This window comes from Cimex lectularius, unplaced genomic scaffold (genome assembly GCF_000648675.2).
Source record: "Cimex lectularius strain Harlan isolate CLEC.00 unplaced genomic scaffold, Clec_2.1 scaffold91, whole genome shotgun sequence".
NCBI lineage: Eukaryota > Metazoa > Arthropoda > Insecta > Hemiptera > Cimicidae > Cimex > Cimex lectularius.
The window spans coordinates 650,962-673,800 of NW_019394227.1; the positions used below are offsets into that span (position 1 = coordinate 650,962).

The 22,839-nt window shown below is 32.0% G+C and overlaps 1 protein-coding gene across 3 annotated transcripts; it reads right to left on the reverse strand.

Annotated features, from left to right (window-relative positions):
• Positions 1 to 1,306: 1,306 nt before the first annotated feature.
• LOC106674197 (mitogen-activated protein kinase kinase kinase 4) lies at positions 1,307 to 22,757 on the reverse strand. 3 transcript variants are annotated; one of them, XM_014406791.2, is made up of 27 exons: positions 22,675 to 22,757; positions 13,420 to 13,602; positions 13,114 to 13,217; positions 12,887 to 13,026; positions 12,637 to 12,807; positions 8,304 to 8,464; positions 8,043 to 8,125; positions 7,813 to 7,985; positions 7,634 to 7,749; positions 7,452 to 7,568; positions 7,268 to 7,394; positions 6,114 to 6,320; positions 5,896 to 6,057; positions 5,674 to 5,819; positions 5,509 to 5,613; positions 5,268 to 5,442; positions 5,034 to 5,186; positions 3,276 to 3,485; positions 3,056 to 3,210; positions 2,938 to 2,999; positions 2,700 to 2,879; positions 2,433 to 2,620; positions 2,204 to 2,372; positions 2,020 to 2,142; positions 1,854 to 1,960; positions 1,614 to 1,793; positions 1,307 to 1,559 (listed from the first exon to the last, which is right to left on the reverse strand). In XM_014406791.2, the coding sequence occupies exons 1-27, from the start codon at positions 22,719 to 22,721 to the stop codon at positions 1,476 to 1,478; spliced, it is 3,828 nt and encodes a 1,275-aa protein (XP_014262277.1). In that variant the 5' UTR covers positions 22,722 to 22,757; the 3' UTR covers positions 1,307 to 1,475. The 3 variants fall into 3 exon arrangements, with proteins under 3 accessions (XP_014262277.1, XP_014262278.1, XP_024086117.1); XM_014406792.2 differs by lacking the exon at positions 22,675 to 22,757 and adding an exon at positions 22,367 to 22,668; XM_024230349.1 differs by lacking the exons at positions 12,637 to 12,807; positions 12,887 to 13,026; positions 13,114 to 13,217; positions 13,420 to 13,602; positions 22,675 to 22,757 and adding an exon at positions 11,929 to 12,040.
• Between the last annotated feature and the right edge of the window lie 82 nt (positions 22,758 to 22,839).

The following is a 22,839-nucleotide window of genomic DNA, read 5'->3' on the forward strand; positions in this document are numbered from 1 at the left end:
ATGGAATAAGGTTTGAACTCCAAAAATATTTTATGAGAGCTGTCAGCAAATAGTTCAATAAGGAGTAAGAAATGAACTCCAAAAATGTTTCATGAGAGGACAGTCACCGAACAGTTATAGATTTATAAGAAGTAAGCTGCAAAATGTCTCAAAAGAGAGCTGCCCCAGAATATTCAATAAGGAGTAAGGTTTGAACTCCAAAAATGTATCATCAGAGGGCTGTCACCGAATAGTTCAATAAGGAGCAAGATTTGAACACCAAAAAGTCTTATCAGAGAGCAGTCACAGGATAGTTCAATAAGGTGTAAGGTTTGAACACCAAAAAGTCATCAGAGGGCTGTCACCGAATAGTTCAATAAGGAGTAAGGTTTGAACCCCAAAAAGTCTCATCAGAGGGCTGTCACAGGATAGTTCAATAAAGTGTAAGGTTTGAACACCAAAAAGTCTCATCAGAGGGCTGTCACCGAATAGTTCAATAAGGAGTAAGGAATTAACTCCAAAAATGTCTCATGAGAGGACTGTCACCGAATAGATCTAAATAGTTCTATAAGAAGTAAGCTGCAAAATGTCTCAAAAGAGAGCTGCCCCAGAATACTTCAATAAGGAGTAACGTTTGAACACCAAAAAGTCTCATCAGAGGGCTGTCACAGGATAGTTCAATAAAGTGTAAGGTTTGAACACCAAAAATGTCTCATGAGGAACTGGTAGCCCCCATATACATAGCCAGAAATAAAAAAATCCATTGGTTGGAATATTTTGATAAGGAAAAAGGTTTGAACTTCAAAAATGTCTCATCAAAGAGCTGTCACAGGATAGTACAATAAAGTGTAAGGTTTGAACACCAAAAATGTCTCATGAGGAGCTGGTAGCCCCCATACACATAGCCAGAAATTTAAAAAAAATCCACTGGTTGGAATAGTTCGATAAGGAGAAAGATTTGAACTCCAAAAAGATGAGGGCTAGCGCCTGAATCCCAAAATGCATAGATAGGAATAAAAAATTGGTCAGAATAGTTCAATAAATCACCTGCACAACTCTATTCAATTACCAATCAAATGAAAAGAAAACTGGAAATCCCTATTTTTAGATTCTGCTGATCCACAATATCAACACAAATCCTGTTTTGACTTTCTTAAACATTTCACTTTTTAGTTTTTGTAGATGTTTAGTTGTCTTCTGATCATTTTGGCCTGCATCTTCAACACTAAAACAGCCCAGCTACAGGTTCGTCACCATGCAGATCCCTCATAATGTTTAATTATTAAGAAGTGAATATCAAATGAAAGATCAGGAAAACAAGACAAAATTTAATAATACGATTATTTGTATTTAAACACAAAATCCATCAAATGAATATAAAATCAATTTTAAAATACCACAGTATGACTAACAAAACAATTGATAGAGTCACATTATTCACATGATTCGGTTAATAATAATTTATATCATATACAAAAAGCTAATTTTATTCACATTTATCTTTTAATTCCAAGTTTGAGATAGTTTTCCAGTAGTGACGGTGCACTGAAAGGTATGCAGCATTCTTCATCACAATCGACCTTAAATACAATGCAGTTGTTAAATAAATAAACTTAAGGACTTGTTTATTGTACCTTTAAAAATGTATGTTGCTGCAGTTGAACAGTAGTTGCTCTAAGTTTTGGATTTTGCTGAATGCACATTGAAACAAAGTTATGGCCTTCATCGCTCAAGGAGGCCGGTATTTCGGGTGTCTCACCCATTCCAACTTTGAACATTATTTGATATGTCGAATCAAATTCGGACCAAGGCCTCTGTTGAATTGTTTTTCATCATTATTAAATACCCAGGGCAATTTTTTTTAAATTTATTACCTTTCCGCATGCCATTTCAATTATGACACATCCAAGAGACCAAATATCGACAGCCCTGCCATGACCACTTGTATTTGATTTCATAAAAACTTCTGGTGCCATGTATGCTGCATTTAAATAATCATTATTTAATTAGTTTTTTTATGAAAAATGTATTGTGTATTACCTTGTGTTCCGACAAATCCTCTTAATTCACCAGGTGCCGTAGTGTGAGCTTTTATTTTAACTGCTGAGCCAAAATCTCCAAGTTTTAAGCAGTTGCCTTCGGCAGTGAGAAATACATTTGCAGCTAGGGGCACAAAATAATGATATTTAGGCAAAATAATTTAATTAAAATTTTATATATTTACGTTTTATATCACGGTGGACAATAGTATGTTTATGTAAAGTCGATATGGCACTGACAAGCTGGCCTGTATAACGACGGATTAAACCTTCAGGTAATCCATTTTCAGTTGCAGCGATTAAGGACTCTAATGTCCCTTCAGTACAAAGTTGCATAAAAATTAAAAGTTCTTCCTGCAATGAAATGAAAATTTTATAAAAGTTCATACATAAAAACCTTACTCTAAATTGTACTCTGTGGACTTCAGCTCCATAATAACGGACGAGGTGTTCATGATTTATACCCTCGAAGATGCTGAATTCAAGGGCGACCTTTTTTATTGTCCTAATATCATTAGGCTGAAGTGAAATTTCTTTCATGGCCATCAATTCTCCTGTATCGCAATTTACAGCTGTGTAGACTTTTCCAAACCTTCCTTGACCTTAAAAAATATTTAAAAAATACAAAAAAACACTTTATTTACTATATTTTAATATGTAGTAAAATAATGGGTTTCTTACCAATTTTAGTACCCCTCTGCCAAGGGAAGTTGACAACTCTTGGCCGTATTTGGTACTTATCATGTATTGTAATGGCGGTTACTATGACATTCCCAATAAGTGCAGCCTTTCTCAGCTTTTCGTCAAGTTTGTCATCGAGCTTTTTAATTGCTGCATTTATTCTTTCAGCCTTACATAAATCTGGAAATAACATTATTAAATTAATATGATTTTATTTAAATGGCCAATTTCAACTTACTTCGACTGAATAACGGTGGTGAATCAGAAGCACGGTGAGTGCGATTGACTTCACCATCTGGCCTGTAGAAGATAAATTATTTTAAGGGATAGAACTTTTATAACTGTAATAAACTTACACCACTGGACTATCTCCAACGTTTAAATGAGTCTGTTTACAATGAATTGATGGAGGTGGAGAGGTCGGTCGTGAGATATAGGATGTTGGCGAAACACAGTTATTTGCCGTACCCATGATATGTGACAAACAACACTCAATATTCTTTCTGAATGACTTAAACATAAATTTTTACTGTTTTGTTTATCAACACGAAACTAAAAAATATTTAATAAACCAACCTCAAAATCTTTGTCGCTTAAATAATTGGTGTACTTTGGATCTGCGATACAGACTAAAAATTCCAAGCCGTAGTTGGCCCACCTTGGCCTAACTCCTCTGCCCCTTTCGTAATATTGCATTATGAATTTGATCCACTCCTGAGCAAATAATATCAGATCTTTAACATGCAAACTCTTATCCGTTGAAAACTTTCCTGCTTCCTTGCAATACTAAAAAAGAAAATTACTTTTAAAATTGAGAAAAACTGACTTAAAAACAATGAGTCTGTTTTTAACACTCACACCGCCTGAGAATGTTATTTTTTCTGTAATTTTATTGTTTTTTTTTTTAAATCTACTCTCCAATGTATTCCCCTGTTAGGTCTTTCCTGAACATAAAGTAATTTTTTTTTTTTTTTTTTTTGAAAAATCAGAATAAAAATATAATTGTTAGTGCTGATGTTACAAAAAGATGTCGATCACGGTCAGTATCAGATACGTCATAATTTTTTTATGTGGCTGGGATGAAAAATTTAGAGTCAAGAGCAGTTCCCAAACACATGGCATCCAGATCAGTACCCTGGTGACCTACGCCTTAACCTATTGTGACTTCAGCCCTCGAGACTCAACTTTACATTTTAATCTACAACTTTTTAGATTTTCCCCCTTTTCATCATATGATTCTCAGCAACATACGAATTAGCCATGGCAAACTATTTATGAAATGCAGGTCCTTGAGTAATTACATTAAAATATATGTTTTAGTTGGTCCTCTTAATCAAAGTTATTATTTTTAGTTGTTTTATTATTTTTATGCAAAGTGTGGCTGAGATAAAAATTGATATTTTGAGGGCCGAAGGCATGATAGCTCAAGTGGTAGACCACTGTGGTACTTACCCAGATGTTGTGGGTTCGAGTCCCGCTCATGATACTAATTTTTTATCTTGGCTACACTTTGCATAAAAATAATAAAACAATTAAAAATAGGTTACTTTATTCACTCAGGTAGGAAAAAGGCTTAACCCAACAATTCACATCAATGTCCTGGCATTTCCCTTTACCCCAAAGTTCTCACTTTTCAGTTTGTATTCAGCTTCTGAATTCTGTGTGAAATTTAGCAAAATGTATAATTCTTATTTGCGCAGATGGTATTTTGAAAAAGATTCGGAGGCAGGAAGAACAAATCTCTTTGCCCTGGCAACGGCTATAAATATTTTACAATATGTGATAAATGCAAACTATATTCATATGTATTAAACATTCAGTGGTGACCAAAAAACAGGAATGTATAAATTATGTAGGATTTCATAATGTAAGAATTGGGTAATAATGTAAAACAAAATAATGATAATAAAATTTTATCATACCTTCACCTAAAATTTGTTATAAAATTTAAAAGTACGTAGTGTAAATAACATTTAAACATAGACATGAAAATTTTTTATTTATTATCAGTTGAGTATTGCAGATTAAGGGTCAAACCACTTTACAATTTCAAATTATTTTCAATTAAAAAAAGCAGGGATTATGCCGTGATCTGAACCCAGGACGGTTAGCATGGCAAATATGAATTGGATGGCTACTGTGGTTCCCTTGAAAATTTTTATTTATAAGTATATGTACACACCAAATAAATAAACATTAAAAAAATAAAAACATTATTGGTTTTTCAGTTAAAAAAATATTGGGTCTAAAAAGACTAGCCACAGCTGTCCGTTTTTTTTTTTGTTTTTTTTACTAATGGCAGTGCGAGTGTTAAATATATATATAGCAAATTACCTCAAAAGTGAATTTGTACAGTGTATGCAACACTTCACGGCAACGTGATAGCAAGACAGAATTCTCAGCATCTGCCAGATAAGATTTCAACATTTTTTCTTGGACGAGTAATACTGTTTCCTTTAATATTATACACACATCAAGCACACTTACCTAAAAAATAAGTTTCGAAAAGGTATATATATTTTAAATTTTTTAATAATTTTGTTTGGTACGGATTTATTAACTCAATACTTTCAGACTCTGCAAAGTTTGTTCTATTTGATCACAATTGTTGGAATTTTCAAACTCCAAATGTTTTGCAAGTGTTTTCGCAAGGCAAAGCACCCTGAAAATCCTCTCTCGCGTATCAACACATAGAGATTGAATTTTTCTGCTTACATGAAGCACTGATTGCCTTGATTGTGTGCTGAAATGTTCAAACCACAAATAATAAATAACAAAATTGTTAAAAAACAAAAAAAAGGTCTATTACTTAACACATTTTTCATTGTCGTCTTCATTAAAATGCATATTTAATTTTGTTATTGACTCTTGCATGCAAGAAGCTATACTTTTTAACAATGTACTGGCTATGTTGCTGAAAATATAGTTTTAATTAGACCATGATTATTAATTACACTTTCAAATTGAGCCATACCAAAAAACATTGCCAGCTATCGATTGTCCACCAGGAACATGAGGTACAGTGCAGACAATGAATTTCCATTCTTCTTCTAATATATTTTTCTGGCTCCTTTCATGTTGTGTCAGTTCAACCCACTGCTCCATGTATTTAAGATACAGCTACAAACATTTCGAAAAAAAAAAATCATTAATTGTATTAAATTTGTATTATATTTTACAATTAAAAAGAACTCACTTTCAATACTGACAGAACACTTTCATCAAACGAAGATATGTAATCTTTAAATTTGTTTTGAACTTCGATGTCTTCTTCTTGCAGTGCAACGTTGCAGTGTTGTAAATACCTTTGTTTGTTTAAAACTGCCAATTTCAATCCTTCTTTCAATTCTTTTATCAACTGTAATAAAAGTTAAAATTATTACTGAATGTTTTCTCCCGTATATTATTACTTACTTGTCTTATACTCAACGATGAAGGCTTTTCTAAATTGGTTTCTAACCTCAATCTTAAAAATTCATGAATAACGTCAAGCGGTATACGAGATATAAAAAGAAACGCAGGCCTAAATGATGGTAGGTTTAAAGATTGGAACTCTTTGCTCCAATATCCATAGCGTCTGAGTTCATACTCATCACCATAGTCGTTTGGAAAATCTTTTTCCTAAAGAATTACAAAAGAAAAACAATAATACCAAAATTATTGCTTAATTTTGGTGTTTAATTTAAAAAAAAATTATAATAGAGCAAAAAGATGGCAGTTTTGTCCTAAATGTGTTACATAAAAAATATTATGCACCTTTAGCATTAACAACATGCATGTCAAGCAGAAATAGTTTAAAACATGTTAGAATAAATATTTACAAACAATTAAATAAATTTAATATAGATTCAATCTTCACAATGGTTTTATTATGGGGGATTAACCTCTACATACATACACATTGACTTACGTTTAATAAATTCTTGGAAAACAAAGAAGCTGTAAAAATTACAGGGCATAAATCATCAATGTGCAAAAAAATACTAACACACCTATAAAAGCAGTACAATGGAAATATTAATTAAACCATATACATTTAATACATAATCTGTTTTCATGGTCAAGATAATCATTTATTTTTATTTTTTTTTTTTAATTCAAAAACAGTTATAACTTAAAGGATGAGAAATTTGCAAAAATGACAAATTAATCTAAAATTCTTCACTAACCATGAATAATTTAATCATATAAATTAAAACAATGTATAGAAGATATGATCACTTCTACAAAATAAAAATTTTTGCATCTGAGGTTGTAGTTTTGAATTGTTTCAAAAATCTCCTATTCTCAATTTTCAGTTAAAGTGCTGAAAATAAATTAGCAGTAAAGTTTTTAAAATTGTTTAACGGAATTTTTAAGACTAATTTGTCTTAATTTAATTTTTGGGTTTATGTTTGAAAACATTTCCATATGGTTTTTTTCTCAATAAAAAATAAATATATGAATTATATGTGTGTGTCATGTTGTATTTATAAATAAGTAATGTATTTACATTTTTATTTAAAAAAATCCACATGGAAATGTTTTCTAACATAAACTAAAAAATATATATATATTTTTTTTATCACCTTTTCTTCAGAGGGTGGTTTCTCCATCGCTATTCTCCCTTTTCTAAGGACCTTTGAGTACAAATGTTCTAGGAATTGTAAAGCTTTCCTGAGACCTTTCAGTTTCAAGACATCCACGATGAATCTCCTGCAAAAGCAAATTAAAAGTTAAAAAATTTACATTAATTATGATTAATTAACAGACCTGTATGTTCGTGTGTCACTGCTGTTAATATGGTGGAAATATTTGCTGAGAGACTGAAGCGGTTGAGTCTGATTGAAAAAATCCCATTTTGAGCAGAATTCCACATCAGGCGATTCGCTTTAATTATAATTTGTAAACTAATAATCATACAATTTGTATTTGTTGGAAGAAAAAAAAATTACCTGTTCATAACGCTTTCTTCTGTACTGTAACCTTTAGCATAAGAAAGAAGCTGTTTTCCTAAAATTATCAGTTTAAGCCTGTGGTGCCTCATTATGTTGTACCATAAGCACATAGCCTTAAAACATTTTTTTTTTAAATTCCATTCTTTTTTAACTTATATTTATTTATTCTAGTATACCTTGACTCTACCAATGAATTCCCCACTTTTGTACATAGGGTATTGATTTCCGAAAGCCATACTGGATGGATAAAGAGCCTCTGCATGTTCAAGCCTGTCAAGAAGAACTTCAACTTCTCTCAAAGCACAGTTTTCAAGTTGGATGCAAGTTGGGCAAAAGAGCCAAAAACACCCTTAAAAAAATTGTCATCAATTATTTAAAAAATGTACACTAGTTGAGAAGAAAATACCTTCACAAGGATTCTCTGAATCTGTCTGGATTCCGCTGTCAACACTAACTGTGGCACAAGAGGGCGAAGTTTTTTTCGTAAATCTTCAACAAGGATGAAAAATTAAAATTGCACCAAACAATCATGAATATATGATTTTTTTTGTATAATTATTACAAAGAAACATTGAACATGAAGAAAATAAAATAGTACCAATAGGTGTATAGTGATGAATAATAATCATACTTTCAATAGTTCAGATTTAAAAATAAAAATATTTACTTGTAATCTATAATGTCTACTAAAAGCTTAGGTATTGACTGTCGCGCTTCGCATAAATATTTATCCTGCTGTGTCGGAGTTTTGTCAGCCCGCCAAGCCTGAAGTTCAAGCCAGATCATGTCTTTCAGCTCAGTCTGCCACAAATGTTCTTCTCGGCTTATCTGATGAAATAATACAAATATCATAATTATATTAATAAATAAAAATGTGGCTTTATCTTTAAAAGTAATTATGCGAGCTGTCAGATTTACTGATTTCTGATTTATAAGCTTATAAATATTATTATATTATTGAGCCTATCACTTCTCGCAATCCACCGGCAATTCCAGTTTTTGTGATTTGCAATCAATTATTGACAGCTAGAAAAATTCAGTTTTAAAAAATTAACTGAAGTAGAAATTATTAAAACAGTAAATACCATAAATTCATAAAGGACCGTATAAAAGCTCTAACATTCTTATCAAATTGATAATAAATAAAAATAGTCATACATTAGCTGATATCTTAAACACATCTATCTACAATGGTATACATCCCTATGGCAGGAAAATGTCCTGTACAGTCCATCTACCTAAAACACAATATCCTACTGGTTGTTGCGATTTTCAGAATATTTCATCTTGCCTTAGTAAAATATTGGATAAACTAGTATTTAATCAAATCTATCAATTTATTGAAAGTAATATTATTTACACATTTCAAGCTAGATACCGGATGAACAGTATGAAAATTTTTTAATAAAATTGTTAAATGACATAAAAACTGGTATTGATGATGACAAATTACTATTTTAGTTTCCATTGACAATGTTGATCATGATCTACTCATTTCAGTGCTGAGATCAATTTATATATCGTGTAGTTTTGGTATTTAAATCTTCCAATGGGCAATGTGTAAAAACATCAAAAAACAATTATTCTAATGGGATGTTTACCAATCACGCTGTCCCTCAAGGGTCTACGCTATCGGCTTTATTGTTTATCCTACATGTAAATAGAATATATTACAAAATTACTAATTCTCTTTTGTATGACCTAAATATTTATACAAAATCAAAATGATCAAACATAAATGAAAGCGTATTAAAACTAAACAGCAACATAAAATCTTTTAAAAAATGAAGCGATGATCATGGTTTATCAATTAATGTTAAAAAATGTAAAGCTATTTTATTAGAACATCACAAGCAATTTGCAAATGTAAAGAAAGATAATATTGTAGAAATCAAAATTGATGAAGTATATTAATTTTAAACAACAAAATAAAAATTCTAGATTCTAAATATTTAATGTGGAATGTAGATATAGTTGTAATTTTTCAGGGTATAGTATACTGCGCCCTTTAAGAGCTACTGAATCCCCCCTTCTCTGCCTAAAGCACATCGGTGTGTTCTATTTCATCAAGAAATTTGAATAGGCCCGGTTTTAATGGTTGAAGCTCTTCTATAGTCACATTATACATCCCAAAACATTTCCTCCTGCGGGCTAATGTAGCTCCGCAGTTTGTTAGTAAATGTGTTGGTGTCTCTTCTGCCTCCTTGCAGAATCTACATGTGCCATCTTGGATTGTTCCAATCTTCTTTAAGCGTTCATTTAGCTTGCAGTGTCCTATTAAGAATCCTGTTCGCAGTTTATTTCTGCTTCCTCTGGTTCATTCTGCAGTTCTTTCCTTCTAAAATTCGTTAGGAGTTCTTGGATTGTCTATGTTCAATGAGTGAATTCCATTGTTCCTTCATTTTCTTTTTGTCCTTCTGTCTGAGATATTTGTTAATAGTGTGGATTCCTATGCCACAGAAGGGTGGTTAATGTGGAATACACGTATTGATAAAGCTTGTAGTAGAATACATTCCATTCTATATAAATTAAAAAACTATTTAATATTAATAAGTCATTAATAAAGCTTTTTAATGCACTAATGCTTCCTAATATAACTTAAGGCCTTGCAGTAATTTCTAATCTTTCTTGTAAAAAATCTTCATAAGTTATATGTTACTAAAAAATATGTGTATTTGCTATATCTGCGATCTATACTAAGATTCTAGAATTTATGAAAATGTCATTGTATTGTACATACTGCTTTTATAAGTCATTCTTTTCAAAATCTATAAAAATTTACCCAATGTTATAAAATCATGTAAATCTAAATGTATTTATAAGAAACATCTAAAAGCTTTTCTTTCATTAGATTATGTTCAATCATACTCTGTAGAACATCAATAATATTTAAAAATATATGTAGACAGTAAAAAAAATATACAGGGTGAGTCATTTTTTGACGCACCATTGGAAAATCAACGTGGGTCCGTTTAAATCTGACTCAAGGCCTATTTCCCTTGATTTATGTGTGTTTGATGTGTGATAACACAATGTAAAAATTTAAAAAAAAAATTCACTAGAATAGAGTATTTTTTTCTTCCGATAATTGTTTTACGATAGACTAGGCTACTGCGTTGCAGCAAATGGAGGTCTGTTCGAACAATTATTATAATGATTTTGAACATTTTTGGTTTGCTAACAAAGGAGATTGTTACACTTATTTAATTTTTTTACTTTACCAGAAAAAAGGAGATTGTTACATTTATTTAATTTTTTTACTTTACCAGAAAAAAGGAGATTGTTACATTTATTTATTTTTTTTACTTTACCAGAAAAAAATACTCTTAAACCTTTTTACATTGTGTTTGAATAATTGATTTTGTTTATTTTCCTTCCAACCTACTAAAACTAATTTGTAACGAATGGTGCATCAAAAAGTGACTCGCCTATTTTTTGATACGAGACTAACAAAATAAAATGTGCCGAGTCATAATTAGACGGACCAACGTTGATTTTCCTATGGTGCACCGAAAATTGACTCACTTTCTTTTATTAACGTATTAATCAAAGGAAATAGGCCTTGAGTCAGATTTAAACGCACCCACGTTGATTTTCCAATGGTGCACCGAAAATTGACTCACTTTCTTTTATTAACGTATTAATCAAAGGAAATAGGCCTTGAGTCAGATTTAAACGCACCCAAGTTGATTTTCCAATGGTGCGTCAAAAAATGACACCCTGTATATATTTGTACTATACATATTTTTTATTTTGAATTATGTAAACTTTATTTATACATCGTGCTCAGTAACAATTGCTCGTTAAATGTTAGAAAGGTCCATGAGATCCTAATTTTGTGAGCTTTTATAAATGTTCAATTCAAAATTCAATTATTTATAACTCAGAGCCTGAGCAAGACAACCGCCTGCTCTGAGTATGCCACAGAAAATGCATGAAAGTTGATTTAACTGCTCATCATGTTTCTGATGTTGAGATGAAATGACTAAAATATCTCACCCGCAGCTCAGGCATCTGTAGTTGTCAAGTTGACGACTGAGTTGAAGACCTTCCAATCTGAATGCGGGAAATTTATATCTTGAGTGGGACTCAAATCAATCCAACATCAAGCTGTAACAATGTCTAATATACTATATATGAGGCCATATGGAATTTTTTGAAATTCTGTTAAAAATAAGACCTGGATTCCAAAATTCTGGATCGGCTAACTTAAATCCGCGTTTCACAATATTTTAGACAGTACAAGTGTACATTAGAATATTGTGTTAGTGATATTTTTATTTGAACTTCACCTCTTGAGATGGGTGGGTCTTCAAAGCGATGCAACACAATACAGCAATTGCATACAATTGGCAAGTTCTGTGATAAAAGATGATTCCTGGGATCTGCAGTCAACAACCAGTCGCATTTTCTCTAATTATCCTGAAATAAACTCGCCCCGTCAAAATCAACTCAGGAATTAACAAATTAAGAGTAAAATTCAGCACATTTAATGTTTGTCATAAACACAAGGATAAAAATGTTTTAGACAAACAAGCCTCACTGTGGTTTGCCATAAGCCATTTTTGTACAGATTGTTTTGCCAATTTTTCATACCTTCCTGTTTTTATTCATAATTTAATTAACTTAGGGAGATGTGGTTCATATTGCACAACTTATTTACATTAACAGTGACTAACTCTCTTATATAATTATAGCTCCAAGAATAGGAAAACATTTGTCCCAAACATAATAAAGATTAGATATTATAGACAAAATTTTTTGTGGCATTAAAAAATATATACTTATATATGTAAATCAATAATTAAAAGAAAAGTTATAGCCAACAATGATTATCTTGTACGATTTATATGATATAAATTATGTTATATGCCAAAGCTTAGGAAAATAAATAACACTGGCATCAAACAACATTCTGAGATAAAATAAACTGTAGGTAAATAACATAAAGATTAAAAAATAACCAAGAAAAGAATATACAATAAATTGAAGAAACTCACAGTTCTTTTGCAACTTTTCTCCCTGTCGCTGTTTCCAGATTTGACCAAATTTGAAAAGTTTTCATGGAAATCATTTCTATTTCTTCCTGCCTCAGGAAGGGTGGCGCGCCACTGGATGGCCGTTTTTACAAGTTTGCAACTCAAACTGAGGAATCTGTTCGAGGATTCGACCTGAAAGTGGTCGTTTCAGTGAAAAGGTTCATCAGGATCAAACACAAAATAATTATTGTTCTATATTGTTAATTCTTACTTTCATCATTGAAAAATGTTCATTATTTGGATATTTGGCTTTTGAAATTTCTCCTTCGATGTCCAACTTTAAATCTCGTTCTGAGCCTCTGAGTCGCTGCATTTCTCTTTTATTCGTTCTTCTCTTTGGATCACCTCTCCCTGAAAAAAGTTTTAAAGAACAAAGTAAAACAAGCATTTTAAATTGATGTAAACATTGGATTACAATAATCTTTAAACAGTACCTACCATCTTGTAAATTAATTTCCCATGGCCCAATAGAGTTTACTTGTGCATGGATGTATTTGCGGCCTCCGTGGGTAACTTTATGCATTAACTTTTCATGACCATGACTAAAATTTAACAAAAAATATAATTTCACTATTAAGAGCCAGCACAATTATAATTAAACATGAAATATTTAAGAAAGAATTTCATTTAAACGAAATACTGAATAATATTAAAAATGGAAAATGCTCTACAATAAAAATAAATTAAAAAATGATTTGAAAAGAATTATTTTAAAAACTCAAGGGAAAATATTTGTATACATACTAAAAATCTGTTTTGTGGTGCCTGTATTTATGTGTTAGATTTTGTTTTTCTTTGCTTATGACTCGTCTCAGTATCCGTGTACGAGGGGGAGTTGTACTGTGCTTGTCGTAATACTTCAGCAATTCTTCAAACGAGTCATCGTCCGATGAGTAGCTCGACTCTGTCTCTTCTGAATTTAACCCACTGTCGGAATTACAGAATAAAGAAATATTAGTTGAAAACAGAATGGGCTTTCACACTAGTTTACACCCTTACAATGCTCAAACAGTACTGACTTATCTTTCCGATAGAATTATTTGCTTTTTAAACCCAACAGATGAGTTTATTTTGTTCATATTTGTGGTATTTTCGGTTTAAACAAAGATTAACCGTTTATAGCTTTTAAAGTAAATTACCAAATTTTTATATCCTGCATGTACAAGTTATTTTTTGTATGAAGGAGAGCGAGAGAGAAAGAGGGAGAGACCTCTTTATGTAACTATGTATATTTATAACTATGTACATTGCCATTGCATTTTATATTTAGTTTTAGACAATTTTTCTATGATTACGTACCTATTTTGAAGCTTACATTTATATGTTTCATCTGTAAAATGTAAACTCTGAAAATGTCCAGCTATCAATGGAGATAACTGAGAAAAGATAAGTTAGGGTATAATTTTGACCATTCTAAAAATAATTTTTTTAAATTGAGATAAAATTGTAACTAAAAAAAACTAACAAATCATTTGAATATAATGGAATATTTGTTTGTATGTATATGTTGTGTGATACTTTTTCCCCCCTTAAACATCCCTAATTTCTTTTTGTGTTTCTCCAATCATTGATTTTATATAATGGTAAACATCGCTTTCTTTTATTTATCATATAAGCCTCTCTGTACCTAAGGGCATCGTCAATTGTGGATAAAATAAAACAAATAACACACACACACACACACACACACACACACACACACACACACACACACACACACACACACACACACACACACACACACACANCACGCACGCACACACACACACACACACACACACACACACACACACACAAATTAGCATTACTCGACCATGGGCGTCCAATCAAGCTAATAAATGACATTCACACTACCCCAGGGTACTTGATATACATCAGATATATGAGGGGGAATAAACATCTCCAATCATGCCAACAAATTACATTCATATATTCATGTACCCCGGAGTACTCAATTTTCCTCGGGTAATTGGGTAAAAGCCCTGCCATTCACACTAATAAATTCCATTCACAAATTCATACACACTACCTCAGAGTACTTAGTATTCATCGGGTTAATTGGGTATAAGCCCTGCCAGTTACGCTAATAAATTACATTCATAAACACTACCCCAGAGATACTGAACCAGAGTACTCAATATTACTCGGGTGATTAGGGATAAGCCCTGCTATTTATGCTAATAAATTAAATTCACAAATTCATACACTCTACCCCAGCAGAGTACTCCATATGCCTTTAAGTAATTGGAGATAATCTCATCCATTTATGCAAATAAATACGATGTATACTTAAACTTATCTTACTAAGTTCAGTTCAAACGGCGAAAAATTCAATTTGATTATGAAAAAGTTCAGTTCGAATGGGAAACATTCAATTTGATTAGGAAAAAGTTCAGTTCGAATGGGAAACATTCAATCTGATTCTTTAAAAAGTTCAGTTCAAACAGCGAAAAATTCAATTTTTAAAAAGTCGAAACAATCGAGGTAAATGAGCTATTAACAAATCAATATTGTCATCTTTTTCAAAGTTTAAAGTAAATCCTCTTCGAAAAACAAGAGCATGTACATAAACAAATATTCTCAAAGGACAAAATAAGATGCTTGTATTTATTTCTTTATTTTCCATAATAAGTAGGTTTTAAGGATTAAAACGCATATACAGCACTAATAACTTGTTCTTTATAGAATTTTTCTAATTCTTTTATTCTGTTTAGATTAAAAATCAACAAAATCGGTTCAATTTCATCCTTTCAAGTTAATTTGTTGCGTGAGCTTTTTTTTCAATTATTTTTTATGAAAAAGTAGAATTGAGTAAATAATTGATTATTAATGTTGTTTTGTTTTTTAATGCTTAGTTTTAAAGCCCAAGTCCTGGTGTGCCGCGCTTTTCCATCCATGATCTAGTTTAAGAAGTTTCGATCGAACAGATTGTTAGAGACGATCGTTTTATTAATCTTAAAGCGTCATTTGGCTTCCTTGATATGTAGTCAACCCCAACCTCAGTCATCACAAGGCTTTGTGAGAACAGACTTGTCTTTTCTAGACTTCCTGCATCAGGTTCTCTACTACTGGAGGTGCCTCGGGTTCGCAAATCAGCATCTCGCTTGGACATTTGAACAATAGGGTTCTCTTCACGATTTCAGAAATGCTTGAGTTTTAAAATAAATTATTTGATTTTTTAGTGGAACGCGCAAGCGGTATCATTCTTTTATAGAAAAATCCCTCCCTACAGAGATGGATTGACAGGCAAGATTATATTTGGTGGCCTCCGAGGTCGTCAGATTTGCCCCCATTTGGCTATTTTCTTTGGGGGCGGGCTTTGAAGGATCCAGCGTATGCCAATCCATTACCAGTATTGTCTGTCCAAGAATTGGAACAACGGATTGTTGTAGCTTGCAGAGAAATCCGCCCAGAAATAATAGAAAAGCCCGCAAATGAAGAATTCCTAAACAAGCATAGCACTGCGTACCAAACGCAGGAAGCGAATTTGATCATTTATTATAAACATAAATTTCAATCAATGGCCAAATCTGCAACAATACACAACAACAGCTTACGCACAGTTTGCTGCTTCTATAATTATAAAAGTATAGAAAATATTGTTTTGATGAAAACCAACAAAAAGGAAATTATTTATTTCTATTTTTCCGGAGTTTTAAGGTTGAGAGCCTTTACGTTATTTATTTATTTTTTTAATTTAAAAGCACAAATAGGGCTTTAAGCCCCCTTACATGTACTTATATTAGGAATAAATTAAGTAGTATAATCATAGCAAAATTATAAGAAAAGGAGATGATTCATGTCGTTTTTAAAAACTCAGATGTCATGGACCTGAAACAAGCCAGCGAGGAAGCAAAACGTACACGGTTTAGAAGAAGCCACTTACTTTGGAAAATAACGCTGGAACCGAAACTAAGTCCGACTAAACACATTGAAAAGTTAGCAACAAAAGCAAAGAAAAGAATCCGACTCTCAATAGATTAACTGGGAAAAAATGGGGTGTTCGCAAGAGGTACGCATGGTCGGATGCGACAGCAAAGCGCATAAAGTACAAAATAAAGCAGTACGCGTAATCACCGGTGGGTCACGTTCCAACCCTTATAGAGCCACGGAAATACAGAGCAATCTGGAAAGTCTTGAGCTGCGCAGAGAAAGGCTATCAAACCCGTGCGAAAGATTAAAAAGACTAGAAATCGATTATTGGGAAAGTCATATTAGGCCGCGCAAAAGACTAAACACGCAGCTTCTTGGATAGGGCTCAAGAAATTATGATCAGCAAAGGGCCGGAGTTGGAGAATAGTCGTTTTTTCTGCCCAAAAATCTAAAATAGAAAATACTATCAGAGTGAAGTGCATGCTAGGGTTGATTTCCGAAGTAAACAAGGCCATGACAGTATGGGAGCTAAAATTTAAGAACGAAAGGAAGATCATTTAGAAAAATGTAAAACAGCAAAGGTCCAAGAATAGAGCCCAGCTGAAATTGAGAGAGAAGAGGGGATAGAATTTGAAGCTTTACCTCTCAAAGTTCTGTCAGACAGATAGAAGGAAATGAGATTAGTAGCAATAGAAGAAAAACCAAAAAGATGCGTCCGTTTCCAAATAAGCAAAATTATGATTTACGGAATCAAATGCACTTATTATCATCAATGTCTAGGCGAATCTGAGATTTTGAGAAGGGCTCTCTCAAAGCTATGAAATTTTCGGAAACCAGATTGAAAAGGAGATTTAAGGGCATGGGGGTCAATAAATAAGGATATTTGTTTAAATAAAATATTTTCAAATGCTTTGGATAGTGATGGAAGAATACTAGGGCGATAATCACAGCAAGGGTGGGTTTAGGTTTGTCGGGTAACCATTAGGGCTTCCAGGGTGAAGGAAAACAGGATGAGGTGAGAGAATAAGCTCAAAATGTGGGTTATGCATTTTAAAGTAAAAGGGAGGGAAAAATTGTGAGTTTAATAGTTATAAGATCGGATTAGATTTAATTTAAAGGATGGCTTCCGAAATATTTTCATGAGTAACATTTGAAAAACTAAGGAAAATTTTAGGTGATTTAGGTGAGCAAGAAATGGAAAGAAGAGGGCATGGAAGCAAAAAACGAGTTTAATTCATTAACAACAGGGCAAGAATGAAAACTGTCTACTTTGTTTTTAACACCAAGTTTTCTAAAGTTGTTCCAAAGTGACTTAGGCGGTAAATTATGATCGAGCAGTTTATGAAATCGGTGATTTGCGGACCAGATTTCTCGCTTTATTCCTTACAACTTTACAAGATAGGTCCAATGTATCCATGGGGAATTTCCATTTGCTGCAGGCTGAATCGGGAGATTTAAAAGCAAGTTTAATTATGTGAGAAAAACCAAGCCGTAGCAGGGTGAGAAATTTTTATTTTCATTAATGGAGCTACTAAGTTCGAAACAAAAAGGAAATTATTATTTAGGATGGTGAACATTTCATTGACATTTGGGGCATTGAAAATGGGATCCAAATTTAATTTGGTACAGGATTCAATAACAGATTGGGATGAAATAGAGTGTAATTTACGACTTTCGATGTACCGAAGAGTAAACTTAAAGGACTACAAACTGTTATAAAGAGAATCTTATCAGCAGAAACGGTTGGGGGATCAAAGTATTGGAAATTGTTAATACATGAAGGATTATCAGTGATACACAAATGGATTAACGACTGGGAATTATCTGAACTCACTAATAATCTTGCTATAGTAACTAAAATGAGATATGTGTACATAGTATAATATTTAAAAGTAATAATTACATATCTGTTTAAGCTGATAATTTTATTTATCGGTTTAAAACCAATTTATTTTGTTTGGAGTTACTTATTTATATACTGTTTATCAAAAGGTTAAAAAGATCTTGTATTTCAAATTATGTTTTAATTATAATTATAAATGTCTGACATCACCCCCTTGTACATGTAATACTTACTATAATACAATAAAAAAATTTCTATTCTATTGTACATAACAGCTGAGAGAAATTTTAAAAATAAAATGGACTCGTTGATGATTAAAAAAATGTGTGGTGTTTAGTGAACGTGGTCTGGTGTGACGTAGGTTTAGAAAAACATTTTCTTTATCGTGCCAACGTTTCGAACTTTATTGAGATCAGCTTCAGGGCTCAAAGTGAACTATGATTCAATATCACACTGGCACTCCCAACACGACACACAATAATGACACATCTGCACAGAAAACAAACCCTGAAGATGATCTCAATAAAGATCGAAACGTTGGCACGATAAAGAAAATGTTTTTCTAAACGTACGTCACACCAGACCGCATCTCCCGATCTCCAAATAATCATTTAAAAACGTTTTTCTAAAGTTCTTTTTTTTTCAAAAATTAATATAAGCTAAGCGAAAAAGCAACCTCACGATCCCTACCCTCTTCTGAGACGATTCGTATGCTAAATTAACTTGTTAATGCTAATCGTTTTCCAAATAAACGGGGAGGGCCATCTTGTAACAAAAAGCATTTCATTTTCCCAGCTACATGAGATCTGAGAGATAAATCTGTTACCACCAGAAATGGTCAATCCTATCAAAATTTTCCTATCAGTAAAAGTGGAATGAAATAAGCTCAAGAATCGAATTGTACAATAAAAATACGGGATTCTCATTTAAAATAACAAATTTAGTGTCATTTCCCAGCTAGATGAGAAAGTTATGCTAAATCTGTTACCACCAGAAATGGTCGATCCTATCAAAATTTTCCTATCAGTAAAAGTGGAATGAAATAAGCTCAGGAATCGAATTGTACAATAAAAATACGGGATTCTAATTTAAAATAACAAAGTTAATGTCATTTCTCAGCTAGTTGAGAAAGTTATGTCAAATCAGTTACCACCACGCGATTCCTAGCCAAAATTGGGGTTTGTATAAGGCCATATTTTGCTAAAGTTTATCGTTTTCAAATTAAATGGGTGGACTATAGAAGTTGATACGCCCTGCATAAGGATTCATTATTTATGTTTAAATTCAATCTTCACTCTCTTCTTCTTCTATTAATTTAACTTTCAAAATATTCACACTTGTAATATGGTCCCTTGATTCTATAGCGACGGTAAAATGTTCGTATTCTTCAGGTAACGATCCCGATAACATGATCGATAATAAATCCTCAGGAATTTTAATATCTGCTTCATTTAGACGATCCGCCAAACTAGAAAAAAAGTTCGGGTATTTTGTCATTTGGCATGTTTGGACTTTTTTTCATTATAAATAACTGCCTGTGAAAAGTAACTTTGCGTACGGTTCATTTGGACTAATGAATTCGTTTGATTTAATCCCGAGCTACTTTATAAGTATCGACATCTTTGATGTAAGTGACCACGTGCTAAACTATGCATTATTAATGCAAGGGGTTTTTGATTTTTGCGCCACAACACAATTTTTTTCAGTTTGTGCTTCCTAACTAGTAAAGTAAGACCAGAATTGATTACATACTAAAATGCCGTGCATTTGCAATTTCCACGTAATTTTCATCGTTCAGTTTTCATGTCCATCGGTCACTTAAATCACGAACCCTCGTAAATTGATTAAAACGCACTCACGGACTTAAACTTCCTTGAAACGCATACGCGCACCTAGGCCCATAATCTGTCAGGTAAACGGGGTTCTTTATAAAAGAAAACGAACGATTTTAACACAGTTTACACATTTATTTGAGTGGCTAAGCAAACAGTACAACCGTTGCGCTTAAACTTTCGCAGACTGCACAAGAAGGCGGGACAACATAATTAAAGCCATTTATATAATAAATAATACAATAATAATACAAATAATAAATTGTGCAGTCTTTACCTAAAATTTTCAAAATTTTTATAGCTCCAAGTAAACTTTTTCAAAATCAAATTAATATTTTCTAGTTCCGAGTGAGGTTTTTATCAAATTTAATTTTTCTAGTTCCTTTTTAGGTTACTTTTCCAAAGTAAAATTGAACTATGCTAGTTCGAACAGCGCTTTAAGTTTAAAAAAGTACTAGGAACTAGAAAAATTCATTTTGATTTTGAAAACGTTCAGTTCGAAGTAGAAAATTGTCAAAATAAAACTTCATTTTGCTAGTTCGAACTGCACTTGAATTTTTAAAAAGTAGTCTTGGAACTAGAAAAACTTAAAAAGTTCTCTTGGACTAAGAAAAACTGAAGGTGTTTTTTTTTCCAAAATCAAATCGAATTTTGCTACTTCGAACTGAATTTTTTCAATATCAAATTAAATTTTTCTACCTCGAAGTGAGATATCCAAATGGATTTAATTTTTTCTAGTTTGAAGAAGTTTTTCAAAATCAAATTAGATTTTTCTAGTTTGAAGTGAGGTTTTTCAAAATCAAATTAACTTTTTCTAGTTTGAAGTGAGATTTTTCAAAATCAAATTAAATTTTTCTCGTTTGAAGTGCGGTTTTTCAAAATCAAATTAACTTTTTCAAGTTTGAAGTGAGGTTTTTCAAAATCAAATTAAATTTTTCTAGTTTGAAGTGAGATTTTTCAAAATCAAATTAAATTTTTCTCGTTTGAAGTGCGGTTTTTCAAAATCAAAGTTTGAAGTGAGGTTTTTCAAAATCAAATTAAATTTTTCTCGTTTCAAGTAAACTTTCAAAATCTAATTGAATTTTGCTAGTTCCAAGTGATACAAAGATACAAAAGTTTTATTGTGCTAAGTACACAAAATACAAGTTTTGTCATTACATTCGTCAACAATAGTACAAATTAATTCATTTTTATCCCCTATTAGTACATGAAAAAAGTCGAATAAGTGAAATTTTTGAAAAACAAATTTAATTTTTCTAGTTTGAACTGAATTTTTTCAAAATCAGATTAAATTTTATAGTTCGTTATAGTTATATTATAAAATCAAAATGAATTTTTCTAGTTCAGGCTAAACTTTTTCAAATTCAAATTAAATTTTTATGGTTCCAAGAGTACTTTTTCAAAATCCAAGTGCAGTTCGAACTAGCAAAATTCAATTTTATTTTGAAATAGTTCACTTTGACTTAGAAAAATTTCATGTTCAGTTCGAACTAGAAAAATTCAATTTGATTTTGAAAAAACGCCTTGTATCTAGAAAAATACAGATTTTTCTAAAAATGTCACTTGGTAATAGGAAAATTCAATTTCATTTTAAAAACTTTCGGTTCGAACTAGAAAAATGTAATAGCACTAAATCAAATTAAATTTTTCTAGTTCCAAGTGCTTTTTTCGAAATAAAATTAAATGTTGTTGGTTCGAACTGAACTTTTTATATTTTTCTAGTTCCAAGTCCTTTTTTCAAATTCAAATTGAAGTTTGCTACTTCGAACTGAACTTTTATGTAATCAAATTAAATTTTTCGTTTGAGTTGAACTTTTTCAAAATCAAATTTAATTTTTATAGTGCCAAGCAAACTATTTAAAAATGAAAATGAATTTTTCAAGTTCAAGTTGAACTTTGTAAAAATCAAAACAATTTTTTCTAGTTCCAAGTGAACTTTTTCAAAACTCACGAGCAGTTCTAAGTAGCAAAATTCAATTTGAATTTGAAAACTTTCACTTGGACCAAGAAAAATTTCATGTTGTTCTAACAAAATTCGATTTGATTTTAAAAAAGTTCAGTGTTTAACAAATGTTAGATTTGACAATAGATCTTTTTGTACAAAAGATGTGGTTGTTTCTTAGAAATAAAAATATTTTAATACTTAATGCGTTGAGCATCCATTCATGTTGAAATTCCATCATTTTTGTTTTCTGTAAAGGATTTATTCATGAAGAGAATCGTCGTAATTGTCACACGATCCAAGGACGAGGTCGTCCTTTTGTTTTGATTTTTTTGTTGCCTCATGCCATCGACCCAGGTGTAAAAAGAAACTAATTCTCAGAATTGGCTAGTTTAGTATTTTTATTTCTGAGAAAAGGGCGATGACAGCCCTCCGACCCGAGCTTAATGACTCATTAACATGAACATGACACTCCGCGCAAAGCCGTCGTGCTTAAAAGTCTCACTTACGTATCGTCCTCGATGAGAATCAATTCGTCGCCCAGGTCATTCTCCATACCGCGGCTCCCGCAATTGACTTCATTTGGCTTAAACGTAAAGTCCTTGAGGTCGATTCTCGATTCCAGCCGGCCGATATCTCGAATTACGCCTTATCACCGTTTTATCAGCCTTGTC

Excerpts from the sequence above, each read along its gene's own strand:
- LOC106674197 (XM_014406791.2), bottom strand. The coding sequence starts at position 22,721 with ATGGAGAATGACCTGGGCGACGAATTGATTCTCATCGAGGACGATAC. Across the intron at positions 6,321-7,267 it reads AACCACCCTCTGAAGAAAAG|GAAAAAGATTTTCCAAACGA; the intron begins GTGATAAAAAAA and ends GTAATTCTTTAG. Across the intron at positions 6,058-6,113 it reads CATCGTTGAGTATAAGACAA|TTGATAAAAGAATTGAAAGA; the intron begins GTAAGTAATAAT and ends CTTTTATTACAG.